The 21614-nt window shown below is 40.6% G+C and overlaps 1 protein-coding gene across 1 annotated transcript in view; it reads left to right on the top strand.

Moving 5' to 3' along the window:
* The first annotated feature begins 783 nt into the window (after nucleotides 1-783).
* Nucleotides 784-21614, top strand: part of SLC30A5 (solute carrier family 30 member 5) — a 32709-nt gene continuing 11878 nt past the window's right edge. The window contains exons 1-5 of the mRNA XM_052659176.1: nucleotides 784-863; nucleotides 10797-10919; nucleotides 15663-15729; nucleotides 17126-17211; nucleotides 19908-19995. Of these exons, the coding sequence (XP_052515136.1) occupies nucleotides 784-863; nucleotides 10797-10919; nucleotides 15663-15729; nucleotides 17126-17211; nucleotides 19908-19995 (444 nt within the window). The remainder of the gene's footprint in view (nucleotides 864-10796; nucleotides 10920-15662; nucleotides 15730-17125; nucleotides 17212-19907; nucleotides 19996-21614) is intronic.

Here is a 21614-nt window from a genome sequence, read left to right as displayed (position 1 = left end):
TCCCAACAACCCTATGACATAGATATTACTATTCTTGCTTTGCAGATAAGAAAACTGAGGTACGGAGGCCAACTGACACAGTAAGTGGCAGAGTTGACATTCAAAGACAGACAGGCACTGAAGCCCATTTTCTTAACTTTTTAGCAACAGAAAAATAACCCTAATAAAGCCTGGTCCTACCTACCCAGGTTTACTGATGTGCCAGGATTAAGTAACAAGCTTTAAAATCAGAATTTAAAAGAAATTCTAGTCTATCAATATTTCATCACAAGAGAGGCATTTTCTGTCTCCTCTCTCCGCAGCAGAACTCGTTGTAGTTCTTACGGCCCATAGGTGGCGCTGCAGGGACAGGCATGTGCTCAGGCTTCATCAACTGGAGGGGCAGATGCGGGGGGCGAGAACTCCATTCAAAGCCCCGCGGTAGGAGGAGCCTTGGGGAGGGGATGGGGATGGGGAGTGTTGTGCAGTGCGCAGGCGCAGGACCGGGCCCTCCCGCTCCGAGCGTGAGGGCTGCTGGGCCTGATGACGTGGCCTGGTGCCGTCCGCTCCGGTGAGCCTCCGGGAAAGCCGGCGCCCCCGGAACTGTCCGTGGCCTAGTCCCCACGCACGCGTGCTTGTGAGCCGGGGATAGCGGCGGCGGCGGCCATCTGGCCTGCGGAGACCTGACGGGGCCGTTGCCATGGGGGCGTGACGCGCCCGCGCCCGCTGTTCCGCGGAGCGGAGAGACATGAGGAGACCCCGCCGCGGGGGTAGCGGCGGCGGCGGCGGCTCCTGACCCCCGGGATGGAGGAGAAATACGGCGGGGACGTGCTAGCCGGCCACGGCGGCAGCGGCCTCGGGCCGGTGGATGTGCCCAGCGCTCGGTAAGGGACCGATCGGGCTCCCGCTTCCGGAGCCGCGCTCTCCCTGCGCCCGCCCGGCCGCTGCCCGGATCCTCCCCGGTGCACGCGGGGCCCGGCGGCCGAGAGCCCGGAGCGCCCGCCTCGGTGCAGTCCGCGCTCCCGCGGCAGCTCTCATTGGCTCCGCCGTTCCCCGCTGCGGGATAAATGCTCTAGGACCCGGGAAGGTTCCGCCTGAGTTTCTGGTGTTCAGAGCGGTCCGTTAACCTTAGAACTGCTGGCCAGTTCACGTGAGAGGTTTTTCTCACCTGTCAGAAGAATTTCTGTTGGCTGCTCCTCCCTCAAATAGTAGTTTGGTGATATTTAACCTTTCTGACCTTTTAAAGGAAGGGTCACCATCATCTCTTCAGGCGAGGAAATCAAAGTGCAAACAGGTGAACTTTGAGGTTCAGGTTATAACCCCGCACATTAAGAATCCAGCCCGCCCTCTAGTTTTTCTTTTCCTTTCTTCGCCTATTTTGTTTTATCATTAAATAAGAAATGCGTGCGCACTGTCAAAAAGTTCAAACAGTACAGAAATTCATAGAGTGAAAAGGAAAAATTTCCCTTTCCCTCCCTCCCTGTAATGTTCCCACGAACGCCTGAAAGGTAAGTCAGTACAGTGACCACTTTCCAGCTTGTCTTTATGGACCTGTGCTAATATCTGAGGTAGTGTCGCAGGATGCACGAAATACGGCTCAACAGTTTGATTGAACCTGATTTTCATCGCCTTTGTATTTAATAAGGTTAATGAAGTTAGGTGTTTCTTGTTCTTGGATATCTCCTTTGAGACTGGAAGATTGCTTTGCTGAATTCTTTGGAACTGTATAAATAAATAGCATTACTAAAATTACTTTTTTTGTGAAACGCTGAGCAACTTAAATCAGCTGCTTTTTTTGTAGTACAAGTTTAATTTTCTGATCTATTTTGAACAGCTCGTTTTTGTAAAATAAAAACATGGTTGTGGTGGTTTAGTTGCTAAGTCGTGTCCCAACTCTTTTGCAACCCCATGGACTAACCAGCTCCAGGCTCCTCTGTCCATGGGATTTCCCAGGCAAGAATACTGTAGTGGGTTGCCAGTTCCTTTTCCGAAAGGTCTTCCTGATCCAGGGATCAAACCTGGGTCTCCAGCATTGCAGGTGGTTTCTTTACTGACTGAGCCACCAGGAAAGCTCAAAAAAAAACATCATATCAAGTATTATTTACTGAGATGTGACAGCTAAATGCAATAGGCAATTCTGGTGTAGATTTAATACTGGAGAAAATGTAGTAAAGGATAGTACTGGGTCAGTTGATAAAAGTGGACTTGTAGATGATAGATTAAAGTACATTCATGTTAAATTTCCTATAGTTTATAACTCTGATTTCAGAAGAGAATGTTCATGGGTTTAGGAATACAAGTAATTAGGGGTAGAGGAGCATAATACATGTAACTTACTCTTAAGTAGTTCAGAAAAAAAAGTTTGCACCTGCCATTGCAGGAAATGTGGGTTCAGTCCCCAGGTGGGGAAGATCCCCTGGAGAAGGAAATGGCTAGCCACTCCAGTATTCTTGCTCCCAAGGGCAGGAGGCCCAGGGCTGATCCCTAATCAGGGAACTAGATGCCCAGATGCCACAACTAAAAGACCCCCACATGCTGTCAGGAAGACTGGAGATCATGAGTGCCATAACGGAGACCTGGAGCAGCCAAATACATAAAAATAAATATTTTTTTTTAAATAGTTCATTACAGAATCAAATTCAAATCAGGACTGGTTGAATTTTGAATAGATTCCAGGTTGAAAGAATTTTTCTTTATATAGACTGAAAATCAAATTCTGATTATAATCTGCAACAAAAGCTAATTGACAGATTCTTTGTGGATGTTTTTATGCCTGAATTCACAAATATGAATTGTTTTACATGTTTCTATGTTGGCTTCAATAAATCCTCTTGGCAGGAAAGAGCAGAGGGTGACAGCCAACATTTGTTAAGCACTTCCTATGTTCCAGGGACTTTGCATGCAGCATTTCACTTAAGTCTTACAACAGCACTGCAGACTCATTAGTTATGTCCTTGTCTCACAGATCAGGAAACTGGGACATAGAAAAATAATTTTTCTCAGGCCACATACCTAGTAACTGAACTGGGAGTCAGTTCCTCAGACTTCTTTTTTTTTTTTTTTAAGCTAGAAGCTTCCTTTTTATTTATTTATTTTTGGCTGTGCTGGGTCCTCTTGGCTGTGCAGACTTTTCTCTAGTTGCAGAGAGCAGGGACTACTCACTGGTTTCAGTGTGAAGGCTTATTGTGGTGGCTTCTCTTGTGGAGCTCAGGCTGCAGGGGGTGCGCAGGCTTCAGTAGTGGTGACTCCCTGGCTCTAGAGCACAGACTCAATACTGTTGTGGCACAACCACTGAGCGAGTTGCTTAGTTAGTTGGTCCCAGCATATGGGATCTTCCCAGACCAGGGTTCAAACCCGTGTCTCCTGCATTAATTGATAATTATTGGATTGATTGATAATTATTGGATTCAATAATGGTTCAAACCCATGTCTCCTGCACAGACTGATAATTATTGAATCGATTTATAATTACTGCATTGATTGATAATTATTGAATGTCTCCTGCATTGCAGGCAAATTCTTTACCACTGAGCCACTAGTGAAGCCCCCAAACTTCATTTATACTGCCCTCTACATAGTAGACACTTAAATATTTGTTGAATGAATCAAAATAGAAGTACATACACTGATTCTGTCATTTTAACTGCGAGCTGCTACAGTGGGCAAAGCCCAAAAGGCATGTTTGAATCCAAACTCGGATTTCAGTAATTTCAGATTTGAAGAATGAGTTTTTTTCTAACCCTTCACAGGAAATACCAGTGATACCTTAGATGAGGCTAGTTAATGGCAGATAATGATTTACAAGTCAGGAACCTGACCTGCCTCTTGAGAAACCTATATGCAGATCAGGAAGCAACAGTTAGAACTGGACATGGAACAACAGACTGGTTCCAAATAGGAAAAGGAGTACGTCAAGGCTGTATAGTGTCACCCTGCTTATTTAGCTTATATGCAGAGAACATCATGAGAAACGCTGGGCTGGAAGAAGCACAAGCTGGAATCAAGATTGCCAAGAGAAATATCAATAACCTCAGATATACAGATGACACCACCCTTATGGCAGAAAGTGAAGAGGAACTAAAAAGCCTCCTGATGAAAGTGAAAGAGGAGAGTGAAAAAGTTGGGTTAAAGCTCAACATTCAGAAAACAAAGATCATGGCATCTGGTCCCATCACTTCATGGGAAATAGATGGGGAAACAGTGGAAACAGTGTCAGACTTTATTTTGGGGGGCTCTAAAATCACTGCAGATGGTGACTGCAGCCATGAAATTAAAAGATGCTTACTCCTTGGAAGAAAAGCTATGACCAACCTGGATAGCATATTGAAAAGCAGAGACATTACTTTCCCAACAAAGGTCCGTCTAGTCAAGGCTATGGTTTTTCCTGTGGTCATGTATGGATGTGACAGTTGGACTGTGAAGAAGGCTGAGCGCCGAAGAATTGATGCTTTTGAACTGTCGTGTTGGAGAAGACTCTTGAGAGTTCCCTGGACTGCCAGCAGATCCAACCAGTCCATTCTGAAGGAGATCAGCCCTGGGATTCCTTTGGAAGGAATGATGCTAAAGCTGAAGCTCCAGTACTTTGGCCACCTCATGCGAAGAGTTGACTCATTGGAAGAGACTCTGATGCTGGGAGGGATTGGGGGCAGGAGGAGAAGGGGACGACAGAGGATGAGATGGTTGGGTGGCATCACAGACTCGATGGACGTGAGTTTGAGTGAACTCCAGGAGTTGGTGATGGACAGGGAGGCCTGGCGTGCTGCGATTCATGGAGTTGCAGAGTCGGACACAACTGAGCGACTGAACTAAACTGAAGGTGGATTGGATCCCGATAAGTTGCCTGAAGGATCAGTGAGTGGCTCAGAAGCCACTGCCCTCATTTAAAAGCCTCCCTTCCTCACCCCTGAAAATTTTCCCTCTTGGTATATGTTTCCCTTTGCAATGTGAACTAGGGATTATGTGCTTATTATTATTAATAGTATATGGTTACCTGGCCTTAGCTAGTGTTTTGTTGTTAGCCCCACAGGAAGTCTTCATTAGTTGACACTTTAAAAATCAAAGTATCTACCTTTCAGCTAAATATTAAAATAGTTTTCCTAATTAATAATGACAACAAATCTTCAATATATATTACATGAAAAATCATAAAAATATCAAAATATGTGTACAGTGGTAAATACATGAATGTATCTAAAATACATGCTTGTCCATACATGGAGATGCAAAGGAAAAGGTTTGGAAGGATGTACCCAGTTGGGCACCTGTGAGCAGAAAATTAGGAATGGTTTTATTTAAAATGTTGATAACAAGCAACTACTCAGGAATTCCTTTCACAATCTGTTTTTTTGTTTTTGTTTTTGTTTTTTAATTAAAAAGGAAAAGCATCCTTGTTGGCTCAGTGATAAAAACTTGCCTGCCAGTGCAGGGGACACAGGTTCAATCCCTGATCCAGAAAGATCTCACATGCTCCAGAGCAACTACGTCCTTGAGCCACAACTGTTGAGCCTGTGCTCCAGAGCTGGGGAACTGCAAGTACTGAAGCCCACTCACCCTAGAGCCCAAGCTCCACAACAAGAGAAACCACCGCAATTAGAAGCCCAAGCACCACAATTAGAGAGTAGCAAGTATTATAGGGACTTCCCTGGTGGTCCAGTGGGTAAGAATCCACCTTGCAGTGCAGGGATGTGGGTTCAGTCCCTGGTCGGGGAACTAAGATCCCACATGCCTGGGAGCAACTAAGACTGTGTGGCACAACTAAAGAGTCCATGTGCTGCAACGAAAGATCCCTCATGCTGAAACTCAGATGCACGCAGCCAAATATTTTCCCAAAGAAATACCATGTTCAATGTTCCGTATGGCTGAATCCTGCCGCTAAAGTGCCACATTTTTAAGTTTTGTCAGCAATTTTAAGAAAAATTATTTAGAAATAATTTTACGTATTCCCTCATCTTAAAACAAGTCTAGTAGTTTACCTTTTTCTTGATGACAAGACTTGATTGTATCTGACTGACTGCATGGACTATAGCCCATCAGGCTCCTCTGTCCATGGAATTTTCCAGGCAAGAACATTGGAGTGGGTTACCATTTCCTGCTCCAGGGGATCTTCCCAACCCAGGGATGGAACTCAGGTCTCCTGTGTCTCCTGCATTCTTTGCCACCGTGCCACCTGGGAAGCCCCGTTGCAGCACACAGACTCTCTAGTTGTGGCTCTTGGGCTTAGTTGTTCCACGGGATGTGGGATCTTAGTTCCCCTACCAGGGATCAAACCCACATTTTTTGATTGGGTTGTTTATTTTTTCTACTTAGTCTTTAATACACACACACAACTGAGACTCTGAAGACTACTTTTGTTTCCCTAGTTGCAATTAGTTGCTTCCACATCTATTCCTTTAGATCTCTGCTAATTAACCTGGGTCACATAAACACTTGTTTCTTGCCTGTCTTCTTTAGACCTCAAACTCCTTGAAGGGAGGGCCCCTATTACAAGTTTCTTGGATAGCACCTAGAAATGCATTTAATTGTAAGTAACCAAACTAAGAGAGCTTTAAACAAATACAGATATATTCTTCTCACATAAAAGACGCCAGAGGCTGCCAGTGTTGGTTCAGCCCCTCAGCAGTACCATCTAGGAGCAGATTCTTGGCCTTTGCTCTCTGCCATTCCAAGTATGGCCCTCATATTCAGGCTTATTATCAAACGGATGTCATTTTTTAAAGAATGTTAAGACTTTGATAACATTTTAAGATAAATTTTAGATAAAAGTCCTCCTTTGAAGTCAGAAAGAATGCAGAACTAGTTCCAGGTGCATCAGGCCCTTCTATCAGGAGGAGGGAAGGCTGTCGTACCTGAAACCAACCTGTCAGACTGGTCTCATTGGACTCCAGTGACACCTGGCACATAGTAAGTGAGCAGGGAATATTTGAAAAATGGCTTCACAGCTCCCTGAGGGCTGTACAAGGCTCTTTGCTGGCATCAGGAATCCCCAGATTGCCGGGGTTTTTAATGTACGTCCGTCGGTTTTTTCTGGTGTCTTGTTTATCCTCCCTGTCTTGTTGACAGTGTCGTTCTTTGTGCCCTTGCTTCTATCCTGCTGCCTTATTTTTACATATCGTTAAGAGCTGAAGGAGTGAAGTGCTTGAGGCTTGAGCTTCCCTCTCTCTTCCCTCATTCTGAATTCATGCCTGAGTGGATGACAGTTTAAATTGCCAGAAGCTTGACAGCCAGTTATGTACTGTATTACTGTGCTATCTGTATTGCTATGCTGGACATCACTGTATCACACAAATGTTAACAGTAGAGTTAGCATTCTTTCATTTAGGAAGCATTTGCTAAGCACATATTATGTAAGTCCCCTTGTTAAGAACTGAATAAACAGAAGAATAAACAGAACTGAATAAACAAAAGTAGTATTTTTATTGACTAATTACAAATTGCTGCCATGATCATTAGCATTAATACAGTTAATCTACTTCAGTCTATCTGACTTTTTTCTTTTTTTTTTAATCTGACTTTTTTCTCTAGCTTAAGTGAAGTTGCTCAGTCATATCCGACTCTGCAACCAGGTAGACTATAGCCCGCTGGGCTCCTCTGTCCATGGGATTCTCTAGGCAAGAATACTGGAGTGGGTTACCATTTCCTTCTCCAGGGGTTCTTCCCAACCCAGGGATCAAACCTGTGTGTGTCCCACATTGCAGGCAGACTCTTTACCCTCTGAGCCACCAGGGAAGCCCTAGCTTAAATAGAGAAAATCTGCATTAATCTTGGATTTTAATATGCATTTTGTTTGTAATATTTAATGATTTTACCCTTTGCGAGGGCCACTGAATATATAATTGGAAACGGTTTAGAAGATGGGAATCCCCAAAGCCTTCTGGATGAACTTGGGTTTTCTGTGTGACCTAGGAAAAGAGCATATTTAAGAGTCCAGGGCTGGGCCCTCGCTAACTCTGTGGCCTTCAACTTCCGAATCTGTGACAGGGAGGAATTGGACTAGAGAATCTCCAAGGTGTTTTTCAGCTCTTAAATGTTAGTGTTTTTTTTTTTCTAGTGCATATACATTTACTTTCATACCTACATAATTGCTAGAAATGTGATGGATTTTTCATGTCGTACTGTGTTTTCAATCATTCTGCAAACAATCCAAAAACAAAATACACTCAGTTTTTTGTAGTTGTTATAGCCACTAGTTTTATTATTTTCTCCAATACTCCTTTTCTCATTGAGATATAAATTACTGTAAAATGCGTAGATTTTAAAGGTATCAGTTTGCATTTTTCGCAAATGCCTATTCATCTTTTGAGCACAATCAGGCTGTAGGCCGTTTTTATCACCCCAGAAAATCTGCTTGATCTTTTAAACAGAAATTTCAATATTTATACTATTCTATAAGTAGATTGGGCTTCCCTGGTGGTGCAGAGGTTAAAGCATCTGCCTGCAACGTGGGAGACCTGGGTTCGATCCCTGGGTTGGGAAGATCCCCTGGAGAAGGAAATGGCAACCCACTCCAGTATTCTTGCCTTGGTGGGCTACAGTCCATGGGTCGCAGAGTCGGACATGACTGAGCGACTTCACTTTCATAGGTAGATTAAGTAGGAACCTCTGTGCTTTAAGATTTGAGTTACATCATTCTGCATAATGTTTTTATTAGCTTATTGGTGATAATTATCACATAGTTAAAATTCCCAAATGGCACCAATAAAAAGGTCCCGCAGATTATGTTCATGAAAAGAAAAACCATTTTGTTCTCAATCTGATTTTCTTTAATGTTATTTGGTCTAAAACAGAAAATGAGCTGTCAGACAGTGAAGATGGTAGAATTGTTGAGATTCATTCTTTTAAGGACTGAAATATATTTTCACAGTTGCATTAAAATTTCCAAAAGTATATATTTTGATGTCTTCTTAAGCAGATTACTGTTTGTTGATTTAGTACCATGAGACTTAATGATTCACACTCAATGATTTTTTAGACCATCCTATGTACATTGGTATCATTGCAAATCAAACTATTTTAGCTCTACTATTTGAATGACTAAGGTTCCCTTTAAACTTCTGTGTCTGCTTTCTTGTATTTTCCTCCCATGGGTAGAGACTTCTTCCTCTGCTGTGCTGCTTTGCACATCCCCTGTACCTCCTTTTTAATGTATTAACTCCTGTTAGACGTAAACTTGGCAGATAGTCTCCTGGGTGACTTGTGAAGACGATCTATTAGAATTTCTCAAATTTTTATCTCATTCTTTTTCATTTCTAATTTGTGTGTTTTATAACATATAATAATATCAATGTAGTAGTACATGTTTGTAATATCTAGATAAATAATGGGTTTCAGGTGCTTTTTTTTTTTTTAAATACTAGGTATATGATCAAAGAAGACTCAGTTCAGTTCAGTTAGCCGCCAAGTTGTGTCCGACTCTGCAACCCCATGGACTGGCCTCCCTGTCCATCACCAACTCCCGGAGTTTACTCAAACTCATGTCCATTGAGTCAGTGATGCCATCCAACCATCTCATCCTCTGTCGTCCTCTTCTCCTCCCACCTTCAATCTTTCCCAGCTTCAGGGCCTTTTCACACGAGTCAGTTCTACTAAGCTGGAAAACAGACAATTTCTTCACTGTTTTCTGATTGCTCTTTCAGGAGTTCCTTTTCCCTTTCTTTTTATCGCAGCACCAGGTTTTCATTGGATGCACTGTTCTTTCTTGTCCGAGAATATATAGTTCTTTGATGTTCTCTACTATTCTCTATGCTCTCTGTATCTTTTAAATTTCTTTGTTATTTTAGTTTGGTCTGTCGTTATAGACTTATCATAAATGATCAATTATCCAGATTTGGCTTTTCATATTTGAGTGAGGCCTAAAAATCTAGTTAGAAGACTTGCGTAGGGCTTGTCCCCTGATGGGCTTCCCAGAGAAGGGTTCTCCTGCTGGGAGATTGAAGTCTGACAGTTAGGATGTTAGAGCTAACTGAGGGAAGACAGGTGTGTTGGGGTAAAGACGGGAAACTTCCTTTTAATCTCTGTGGTTTTAGTCCAACACGTCATCCTTTTTTTTTCCATTTGCTTTTTATCTAGACCTCTCCAGAGGCTGAACTTCACTTGTTCTGTCCTCATTGAGGGAAAATGGTTGCCTAGCTGTGCTGGGTGGGATTCTGGAGACCAGACTACTTGGCACATTTCTAGTGTGTGTGTGTGTGTGTGTTAGTCACTCAGTTGTGTCCAAGTCTTTGCAGCCCCATGGACTATAAACCCCCAGTCCATGGGGTTCTCCAAGCAAGAATACTGGAGTGGGTTTCCATTCCCTTCTCCACACCCTTTCTGAGGTGCTTCACATTCCTAAGCCTTTTCAAGACTGTAGGTCAGGTCACTTGACTTCAACTATGACTGCTGCAGCCACTTAACGAAGCAGAGGAGAGGAAAACATCAGGCGTTTGTCATCCTCTCCCTTCCTGTATTATCGTCTCATTTCATGACAGAGTTTGGTTTCTGTTTTTATTCTCTTTGTTTGGAGTAATTCTTTAAAAAGTGCGTTATAAAGTAGTCAAGGTGACTCAGGAAATCAAAAATGTTTATTTTTAGTTTGCCTTTTTTTTTTAAATAGACTGTACTATACATAATACATTCATGTACATGAAAAGAATCTGAAAGTATATATACCAGTGTTAGTAGTAGTTATCACAGGGGGGTGAGTTGAGTTTTTGTTTGTTTCATCTTTTGTTTATATTTATGGTTTTTATAATGACCTCTATTGTATGACAAGAAAAAGATTTCAGAGTTCCTTGTGATTTCATTGATAACTGAAACTTGTTTCTGTTTTTATTTTTCAGATTAACAAAATATATTGTGTTACTGTGTTTCACTAAATTTCTGAAGGCTGTTGGACTTTTTGAATCATATGATCTCCTAAAAGTAGTTCACATTGTTCAGTTCATTTTTATATTAAAACTTGGGTGAGTGTGTACAGTTCTTTTTTTCTTAATGTTTTTTAATGTCTCTGAAAATTCTGTGTTAACTGAGTATCTTTAGGAAGTTTTACATAAAATATTTTGTGCATTTTATTCCTCCTGAAAAGTGCTTGATATATATATATATATATGTATGTATGTATTTTAAAGATAGACTACCTAAGGTTAGAGATAACAGGCTGGATTTAAAAAAGAATTTGTCACACTCTATTAGCTTGCCAAAACATCAGCTTTTACTTTAGTTTGTGTTAATGTGTGAAGAGATACCCCACAACCAAGGTAAGAGAAACCCCAGTAAGACAGTAGGCGCTGAGAGAGGGCATCAGAGGGCAGACAGACTGAAACCACAATCACAGACAACTAGCCGGTCTGATCACATAGACCACAGCCTTGTCTAACACAGTGAAACTAAGCCATACCATATAGGGCCACCTAAGACAGGCGGGTCATGGTGGAGAGCTCTGACAAAATGTGGTCCACTGGATAAGCCACTTCAGTATTCTTGTCTTGAGAACCCCATGAACAGTATGAAAAGGCAGAAAGATAGGACACTGAAAGATGAACTCTCCAAGTTGGTAAGTGCCCAATATGCTACTGAAGATCAGTGGAGAAATAACTCCAGAAAGAATGAAGGGACGGAGCCAAAGCAAAAACACCCAGTTGTGGATGTGACTGGTGATAGAAGCAAGGTCCGATGCTGTAAAGAGCAATATTGCATAGGAACCTGGAATGTTAGTTCCATGAATCAAGGCAAATTGGAAGTGGTCAAACAGGAGATGGCAAGAGTGAATGTCGACATTCTAGGAATCAGCGAACTAAAATGGACTGGAATGGGTGAATTTAACTCAGATGACCATTATACCTACTACTGTGGGCAGGAATCCCTTAGAAGAAATGGAGTAGCCATCATTGTCAACAAAAGAGTCCAAAATGCAATACTTGGATGCAGTCTCAAAAACGACAGAATGATCTCTTTGTTTCCAAGGCAAACCATTCAATATCACGATAATCCAAGCCTATGCCCCAACCAGTAACGCTGAAGAAGCTGAAGTTGAACAGTTCTATGAAGACCTACAAGACCTGCTACAACTAACACCCCAAAAAAGATGTCGTTTTCATTATAGGGGCCTGGAATGCAAAAGTAGGAAGTCAAGGAACACCGAAAGTAACAGGCAAATTTGGCCTTGGAATGCGGAATGAAGCAGGGCAAAGGCTATAGAGTTTCGCCAAGAGAACGCACTGGTCATAGCAAATACCTCTTCCAACAACACAAGAGAAGACTCTACACATGGAAATCACCAGATGGCCAACACGGAAATCAGATTGATTATATTCTTTGCAGCCAAGGATGGAGAAGCTCTATACAGTCAGCAAAAACAAGACCGGGAGCTGACTGTGACTCAGATCATGAACTCCTTATTGCCAAATTCAGACTTAAATTGAAGAATGTAGGGAAAACCACTAGATCATTCAGGTATGACCTAATTCAAATCCTTTATGCAGAGTGGAAGTGACAAATAGATTTAAGGGACTAGACCTGATAGAGTGCCTGAAGAGCTATGGACTGAGATTCATGACATTGTACAGGAGACAGGGAACAAGACCATCCCCAAGAAAAAGAAATGCAAAAAAGCAAAATGGCTGGCTGAGGAGGCCTTACAAATAGCTGTGAAAAGAAGAGAAGCAAAAGGCAAAGGAGAAAAGGAAAGATATATCCATTTGGACGCAGAGTTCCAAAGAATAGCAAGGAGAGATAAGAAAGCCTTCCTCAGTGATCAGTGCAAAGAAATAGAGGAAAACAACAGAATGGGAAAGACTAGAGATCTCTTCAAGAGAATTAGAGATACCAAGGGAACATTTCATGCAGAGATGGGCTCAATAAAGGACAGAAATGGTATGGACCTAACAGAAACAGAAGATATTAAGAGGTGGCAAGAATACACAGAAGAACTGTACAAAAAAGGTCTTCACAACCCAGATAATCATGATGGTGTGATCACTCACCTAGAGCCAGACATCCTGGAATGTGAAGTCAAGTGGGCCTTAGGAAGCAACAATACAAACAAAGCTAGTGGAGGTAATGGAATTACAGTTGAGCTATTTCAAATCCTAAAAGATGATGCTGTGAAAATTCTGCACTCAATATGCCAGCAAATTTGGAAAACTTAGCAGTGGCCACAGGACTGAAAAAGGTCAGTTTTCATTCCAATCCCAAAGAAAGGCAATGCCAAAGAATGCTCAAACTACTACATAATTCCACTCATCTCACACGCTAGTAAAGTAATGCTCAAAATTCTCCAAGCCAGGCTTTAGCAATATGTGAACCATGAACTTCCAGATGTTCAAGCTGGATTTAGAAAATGCTGAGGAACCAGAGATCAAATTGCCAACATACGCTGGATCATCGAAAAAGCAACAGAGTTCCAGAAAAACATCTATTTCTGCTCTATTGACTATGCCAAAGCCTTTGACTGTGTGAATGACAATAAACTGTGGAAAATTCTGAAAGAGATGGGAATACCAGACCACCTGACCTGCCTCTTGAGAAATCTGTATGCAGGTCAGGAAGCAACAGTTAGAACTGGACATGGAACAACAGATTGGTTCCAAATAGGAAAAGGAGTACAACAAGGCTGTATATTGTCACACTTCGTATTAAACTTCTATGCAGAGTACATCCTGAGAAACGCTGGACTGGAAGAAGCACAAGCTGGAATCAAGATTGCCGGGAGAAATATCAATAACCTCAGATATGCAGATGACACCACCCATATGGCAGAAAGTGAAGAAGAACTAAAGAGCCTCTTGATGAAAGTGAAACGGGAGAGTAAAAAAATTGGCTTAAAGCTCAACATTCAGAAAACTAAGATCATGGCATCTGGTCCCATCATTTCATGGGAAATAAGATGGGGCAACAGTGGAAACAGTGTCAGACTTAATTTTTTGGGGCTCCAAAATCACTGCAGATGGTGACTGCAGCCATGAAATTAAAAGACACTCCTTGGAAGAAAAGTTATGACCAACCTAGATAGCATATTGAAAAGACATTTTTCTTTGAAGAGCCATTACTTTCCCAACAAAGGTCCATCTAGTCAAATCTATGGTTTTTCCAGTAGTCATGTATGGACATGAGAGTTGGACTGTAAAGAAAGCTGACAGCCAAAGAATTGATGGTTTTGAACTGTGGTGTTGGAGAAGACTCTTGAGAGTCCCTTGGACTGCAAGGAGATCCAACTAGTCCATCCTAAAGGAGATCAGTCCGGGGTGTTCACTGGAAGGACTGATGTTGAAGCTGAAACTCCAGTACTTTGGCCACCTGATACGAAGAGCTGACTCATTTGAAAAAACCTTGATGCTGGGAAAGATTGAGGGCAGGAGGAGAAGTGGATGACAGAGAATGAGATTGTTGGATGGCATCACCAACTCAATGGACATGAGTTTGGGTAAACTCCGGGAGTTGGTGATGGACAGGGAGGCCTGGCGTGGTGCAGTCCACGGGGTCACAAAGAGTTGGACACGACTGAGCAACTGAACTGAACTGAATGCAGTGTTTGCAAATTTAATGTCTGGCTTAATAGAACACAGCTGGATTCCCACATCTGAGTCAGCATTCAGTCGGTTACAGTCAGCATTCAACTGCTTACAGTTGCAGTAACCCACATGAACTAGCTTCTGAAAAGCTCTCCTGTACAGCCCTGAGAGAATAAGAGTGAAAAGAGTAAATAATATCTAAATACTTCTTTAAAAATAGTGTGATCTCACAGCTCGCTAAAGGGGCCTCAGGGGCCCTAGGGATTCCCAGACCATCCTACTGGGGTAGTGTAACCTTCCAGCTGGCATGGAATGTCACCTGAGCCTTGTCTGGGCACAGATGTTCCTCATTCTCCAAGTTGCACCACACTGGTCTGTGTTCACTATATGTCCCTTCGTAATATAGGATAGGCTTAAAAAGAAAGTAAAAGTGTTCGTCACTCAGTCATGTCTGACTCTGCAACCTCATGGACTGTAGCCTGCCAGGCTCCTCCGTCTATGGGATTTTCCAGGCAAGAATACTGCAGTGGGTTGCCATTTCCTTCTCCAGAGGATCTTCCTGACCCAGCAGTCTAACCTGGGTCTCCTGCATTGCAGGCAGACTCCTTACTATCTGAGCCACCAGGGAAGGGCCCGCTTACAGTATACCTTTTACATTATTCTGCATGTAGTAAGAAATTTTCTCTAAAAGTTCTCAGGACCTTGGGACTGATGGTGACCAACCTCTGTATTAATAAGAGTTTGTTACACTCCTGGCAGTATAATTTTAGTAATAATGAAAAGTGATTCTTGACTAGGAAATTTTAAGCACCAGTTATATGTATTTTTAATAACTATTTGGGGTATGTGAAAGGTAGGGTATATAATTAGTACTTTTTCAGTTCTATTTCAAGACTTGTTATTACTAAATTTTTGAGAAGGTAGGAATTATTTTCTTTGCTATTTCAGAGTATAAAAAAATATCAAGAGTTCTTTTGTGGCTTGTAAACTGGGTTTTGAAGGCCATTACAAAAGAAAGAAGAGTTCCCAAGACATCGTGGCAGAAGCCTTATTAAAATAAGTGGTGTTCTCTAGTATAATTTCTTTAGAGGCTAACATACCCTTCAAGTTCTCGTATATTTAAGTGTCTTTACTTTAAACCATACCTTGTATATAAGATTAATTAATATTAATTTGTTAATATTTCAATATTCACAGGACTGCATTTTTTATGGTTTTGTTTCAAAAGCCTTTTTCTTCTGGGAAAAGTATTACCAAACGCCAGGTAAGTCTTTTGCAGAATCCTTTTGTCCTAGCGGTAGACCAGGAGGCACTGTTCTTTCCTTGATTAGGGTTACTTATTGAATGATTTTAAGTGCACAACAGAACATTTCTAGAGTTAACTTGCTCTTGACTTAGCTTTTCAGAACTGAGGCTTTAAGAGTAAACTATAAAGTGCTAAGATAATGAAGTATTTAAAAATGTAGTATAGGGTAGAAAATGTCTCAAGCATGCATATAATTATTTCCTTTAATACACGATCCATATTTTGAAAAGATTTACAAATCAGGCATATTAACATGCCCACAAAACTAGGATAGATGTCACTGGGGAGCAGGTGAAGCATAAAGGTTAAGAACAAGGCACCTGGAGTCAGACAGACTCATGGCTGTTCTAGTTACTAACTCTTACTTAGTAAGTTACTTAATTTCTTTACCTTCAGTTTCTCACCTGAAAATGCAGATGATAATGCTTTCCTAATGAAGCTATGAAGAATAAATGGATTAATACATGTGAAGTTCTTTAAACAGTGCTGGACATGTTGTGAGTGTTAAGTCGCTTCAGACTCTGCAGCGAGTGGACTGTAGCCAGCCAGGCTCCTCTGTCCATGGGGATTCTCCAGGGAAGAATACTGGAGTGGGTTGCCATGCCCTCCTCCAGGGGATCTTCCCAACCCAGGGAGCAAGCCTGCATTTCTTACGTCTCCTGCATTGGCAGGCGGATTCTTTACCACTAGTGCCACCTGGGAAAACCCATGTAGTGAGTATGCAGTGCATACTGGCTGTCTCCCTTGTCATCATTATTATTTTCTTTAAGCATCTGAGGTTCAGGATGCATACCCAGAAGTGTCCTACTTCTGTGTAATCATCTCACATTACCACCTCTTTGGACAGCACTTATATCCTACTACATGTTTGCTTTATACCACAACTTAGAAACCTGGGCTGTGAGTTTTTATTCGAAAGAAATTAAGTACCTCTGTTTTAGAGGACCAAGAACAGTTTTTAAAATAGGATTAATTTTTAAACCCCATGTTAACTTCCCCATCCCCCTTTTCAAATAATTGGAGAATTGACTATTCCTGCTGGAGAAGAATTTAAAGACTAAAACATTTTATGTTCCTGGCAAACTGGTGAGAACTAATGTAAAAAATGGAGAAAATTGTACTCTATAGAAAAAGATCTCAGGATCTTGCACCAGAGAAGAATATAGAAAATGCAAAACAGCGTAGTATCTTGCAAATCTAGATTTAGTCAAGACATCTTAATAATTTCTGCTTGATTTCAAAATACGTAATTATTTGGCCTTTAAAATATTTGTGTTACCATTATCTTCCCCTGTGTGTTTTGTTTAAGATTTTGAGATATCTGGCCAACATAATTTTTTGTTTCCATTTTTAGTGGATCAAAATATTTAAACATGCAGTTGCTGGGTGTATCATTTCACTCTTGTGGTTTTTTGGCCTCACGCTTTGTGGACCACTAAGGTAAATAGAAATGCATGTTTTGAGTGTTCTTATTTCTTCATTTGGAATATTAGTTTTTTGCCATTATGTTTTAATGTCAAATATTTTTGTCAGTTTTATACAAATGCTTCTTTCACTTCGACAGCATTAGGTACAACTAAGTAAGTATACATATATATTGAGGACCTGTTTAGTCTGTGGACTAGTTCTTTGTTGAATAGCATTAATGTATTGTTCATGATATGTCATAGATATTTTACTAGAGTCCACCAAACAGTTTCAGAAAAATTTTAGCATAAATGGCTTGTTATTCATTGACTATATCCCTTTTAGCAGCTGATTTTAGAAATGAAAAGTCTAAAATGGTAAATAAAATCAGCCAATAAGGAGAAGAGCAAAATCTTTTAAAAATGCTCCCTCCTCCAACTCTGAAAGTCCTGTAGTATCCACAGAAGATGTGTGAAAGGTATGGTTATAAAAAAATGTCTTGGAAATAGTGTGCCAGTCATCAGATTTAAGATGAGTTAACTCTGATTTCATATTCCCCTAAGTTTATATAGATTCTTTTATATAAATTGGTCAGTTCAAGGGGCAAAACGCTTTAGGGCCACTTAATTTAATAAGAATTATGACAGGTGCAACTGTGTATAAGTCTTAATGTTTCTCTCTCTCAAAATTATAAGAAAAAGTACCCTGCCATTGATGAGGGAAGAATATGGGGACAAGAAGCAAAGAGTAAGCTGAAGGGTATTCTAAACAAATTCACTCAGGGTGATGGAGTGGACAGAGTAGAAAGTGATTAATGGGACCTGCTTTGTGAAAAGGCTTTTCTTCTCTCCCAGCGAATAAACGAGCTCTGGGTGTGTCTCCCTTTAGCTTGTGTACCCTGTACTTCTTGAAAGAGGAATATATAGAACCCCAGTGTCACATCCCGGTCCGTGACAGCAGTAGGATCCCAGAGTGGTGGGAAAGCTGGCTGGAATTTTTCAGCTTGGGGAAAGCCTTTTCAGTTTATGCTTAAATATGACTGACTGATAATTTCTTCCTCCTGAAGTGATCCTTTGGTCTGTTTGTTACGAAATCACCATCACTGAGTGTCAGGGAAGGAAGGGGGAACGTTGTTAATTCTTACTTGGCTCCTCATTTAGTCATCTGTTTCTGCCCTTACAACCCTCAGTACCACCAGCTCCTCTGCCAACGCTGCCCCTCTCATTGTTTTACTAAAATCGTCATTCAGCTTCTTGATCATAGACTTCTTTGGTGTTTCACAGCCTATATTATTTCAAGTTACTGTCATTCTGCTGATATTTTTTTTATTGTAATTTCCCAAATGTTAACAGAACTAAAATAATCACTGCCATGTTTTCATTACAGATTTTGAGTAAAGAGGAAAAATTAAAATTTTCTTAATGAGAAGCTCAAGATCTGTAGATCCTATAAGCTCCCTTCAGCTGGCAATAATTTTTTAATATTTCATACATATAAAACAATAAATCTAAATAAATATGAACATTCATGTGTTCCCCCAAATAAAACCTTACCAGTTCCTCTGGTGCCTTGTGAATCCCCGTCCTGATTAAATCCCTGTCTCTGGCTACCATTGGATGTAACCAGTATTTCTTTTTTGCAGATTTTTTACTTGATATGAACAGAATTACATTGCATGTACTTTTGTGCAGCATACTTTTTACATGTAGTGTTATGTTTGAGATTTGCTCATTTTGATGCATGTAGTGTGTGTGTATATATATGTATATATAGTTCTTTCAGTTTTATGTTGTTTTTTGAAATATAATTCATATACCATACAATTTGCTCTTTTTGTCTCAGTCCATTTGGGCTGCTGTAACAGAAATACCATGGGCTGGGTGACTTTAAAAAAAATGCACATTTGTTTCTTATGATTCTGGAGGCCAGGAAGGCCAGGATCAAGGTACAGGTGATTCGATGTGTGATGAGAGACCTCTTCCTGGTTCATGGAAAGCCGTCTTGTTTCTTCACTGTAACCTGACATAGCAGAAGGGGCAAGGCCTCTCCCTTTGGTCTCTTTCATAAAGCTTTAATCTCATTTATGAGGGTTTCACCCTCATAACCTTAAGCACCTCTCAAAGGTGTTCCTTACGTCCTAATACCGTCATGTTGGGGATTGAGTTTAACCTTGGGGCAGGGAAGTGAAGTGAAGTGAAATCGCTCAGTCATGTCTGACTCTTTGCAACCCCATAGACTGTAGCCTACCAGGCAGGGAGGGACACAAACATTCAGTCTGCAGCACTTGTAAAGTATACAATTCTGTATTTCTTAGAATTTGTGTATATTTGTAGAATTTCCTCCATTTTTTCCACTGTATAATAGTCCTTTGAATGGATACACTCTATATTATATTACCCATTCTATCTTCAGTGAGTAGTTTGGTTGTTTCCAGCTTAGGGATATTGCAAACAGTGCTGGTATCTTATAAGTGTTTCCTGGTACATGTATATAAGAAATATGTATGATATAATCCTACAAGTAGCATTATTAGATATTTGTAGTTACAGCCTTCTAAGATACATAATGCCAGAATGTTTTCCAAGGCAGCTGTGCATGTTTATTTTTTCCATAATGGTTTATGAAATCAAGGGGGAAGATGTATTTTCTTCTCCCTTAATCCGGTTGAATTCCTGCCTCCTGATAAAGATCAGACATACTTCATGAATTACGGTGTTTTATTTTTGTAGGACCTTGCTGCTATTCGAGCACAGTGATATTGTTGTCATCTCACTGCTCAGTGTTTTGTTCACTAGTTCTGGAGGAGGACCAGCAAAGGTAGAATTTTCCGTTATTTGAAAATTGAAAGTATACAAGTAAAATATTGGAAGGCAATAAAATAGTATATCCTTTCCCATTTAAAAGAATGCAGAGACTTTTTGCTAATTATAAATTGTTCTCATAAGTGTTCTATTTTTTACTGTTTATTTTTAAATCATTATAAATTCCTGCATGTGTGTGTGTGTACTCAGTCGTGTCTGACTTTTCAAGACCCCATGGGCTGCAGCCTGCCAGGCTGCTGTGTCCATGGAATTTTCCAGGCAAGAATACTGGAGTGGGTTGCCACTTCCTCCTCCAAGGGATCTTCCTGACCCAGGGATTGAACCCACATCTCCTGTGTCTCCTGAACTGCAGATTCTTTACCACTGAGCCACCTGGGAAGCCTAGGAAGCTGCAAATACAGTACAGAGAGGTCCTTGTGGCTTCACTCAGTGTCAGCAGTAGCTTCTTACCAGCTCAAGTACACTGTCGAAACCAGGAAGCTGACATCGGTACAACCCATAGACAGTATTCAGATTTCACCAGTTTTACATACACTCATGTGTATATGTTTGTGTGTGTATTTGTGTGTTTAGATTTGTTTAACCATCGCCATAGTCAAAGATACAGAACTGATCAATCCCTGCAAACATCTCCTTCATGCTTTACCTGAGCCCTCCCCTATTTCATTCTTAACTCCTGTACATCATTTTTGGAAAATATGTCCCTAAAAACTTGTTATATTTAAAGTTTGATGAACATTTGCCAAGTAGGCAACCCTATTCGTCTTATATAATTTAAGTATTAACCTATTTTTAGTAAATTTATCATCAATATGCAATTAAAAGTTCTTACAACTATAATACTTTTACTTACCAAATTAAATGCTTCCTGTGTTACAGAGGAAAGGAGAAATAACGGCAAATAAAGTATAATAGTCTCTTTTCTGAAAGGGACTTTCAGGCTCAGTAGTGAATAAAGTGACCAAAGCAATATGCCACGTAGAGCAAAGTGAGTCTGCCCAACTTGTACATTTCAGATTGGAACTATGGGTATTAAAGTATATGCTACTATTTAATCTTTTTCCTTTACTCACAGAGTATTCCAAAATAAACGTTAAGTGTACTCACAGCATAGTCCAAAATCAATGTCAAAAAATTACAAAAGGGAAAACCAGTACATGTGACTTCATAATGATTACAAACGTCTATGTAACAGATACCATTGTGCAGGGACTTCCCTGGCAGTCTGGTGGTTAAACTCCGAGCTTCCACTGCAGGGGACGCTTCCCCGGGAGGGGAACTAGGATCCTACGTGGTACAGCCAAAAGAATAAATAAATAAAAATATTTGGAAAATAATTGTGCAAACTAACAATGGTAACAAAATGCCACAAAATTTTACATTAAAAATATATATATATACTCAGATCACTCACATAGTTTTAAAAAATGCTGAAGATCTTCAACATAAACAAGCTAAGGACAAAGACAACTCATAAAATAAATACAAATGACTTTAAAACATTAAAAATTTTACTGTACTAAAATGAGAGTATAGATCTTACATATCCTCTTGTTAGTGTGGGTAATGAATCTGGGCATCTAACCAGAACTGTGGTTTATTTTTTAGTTCTGA

Source organism: Budorcas taxicolor, chromosome 20 (assembly GCF_023091745.1).
Source record: "Budorcas taxicolor isolate Tak-1 chromosome 20, Takin1.1, whole genome shotgun sequence".
NCBI lineage: Eukaryota > Metazoa > Chordata > Mammalia > Artiodactyla > Bovidae > Budorcas > Budorcas taxicolor.
The sequence above is the reverse complement of the archived record's forward strand: the minus strand, read 5'-3'. Positions and strand labels throughout refer to the sequence as shown.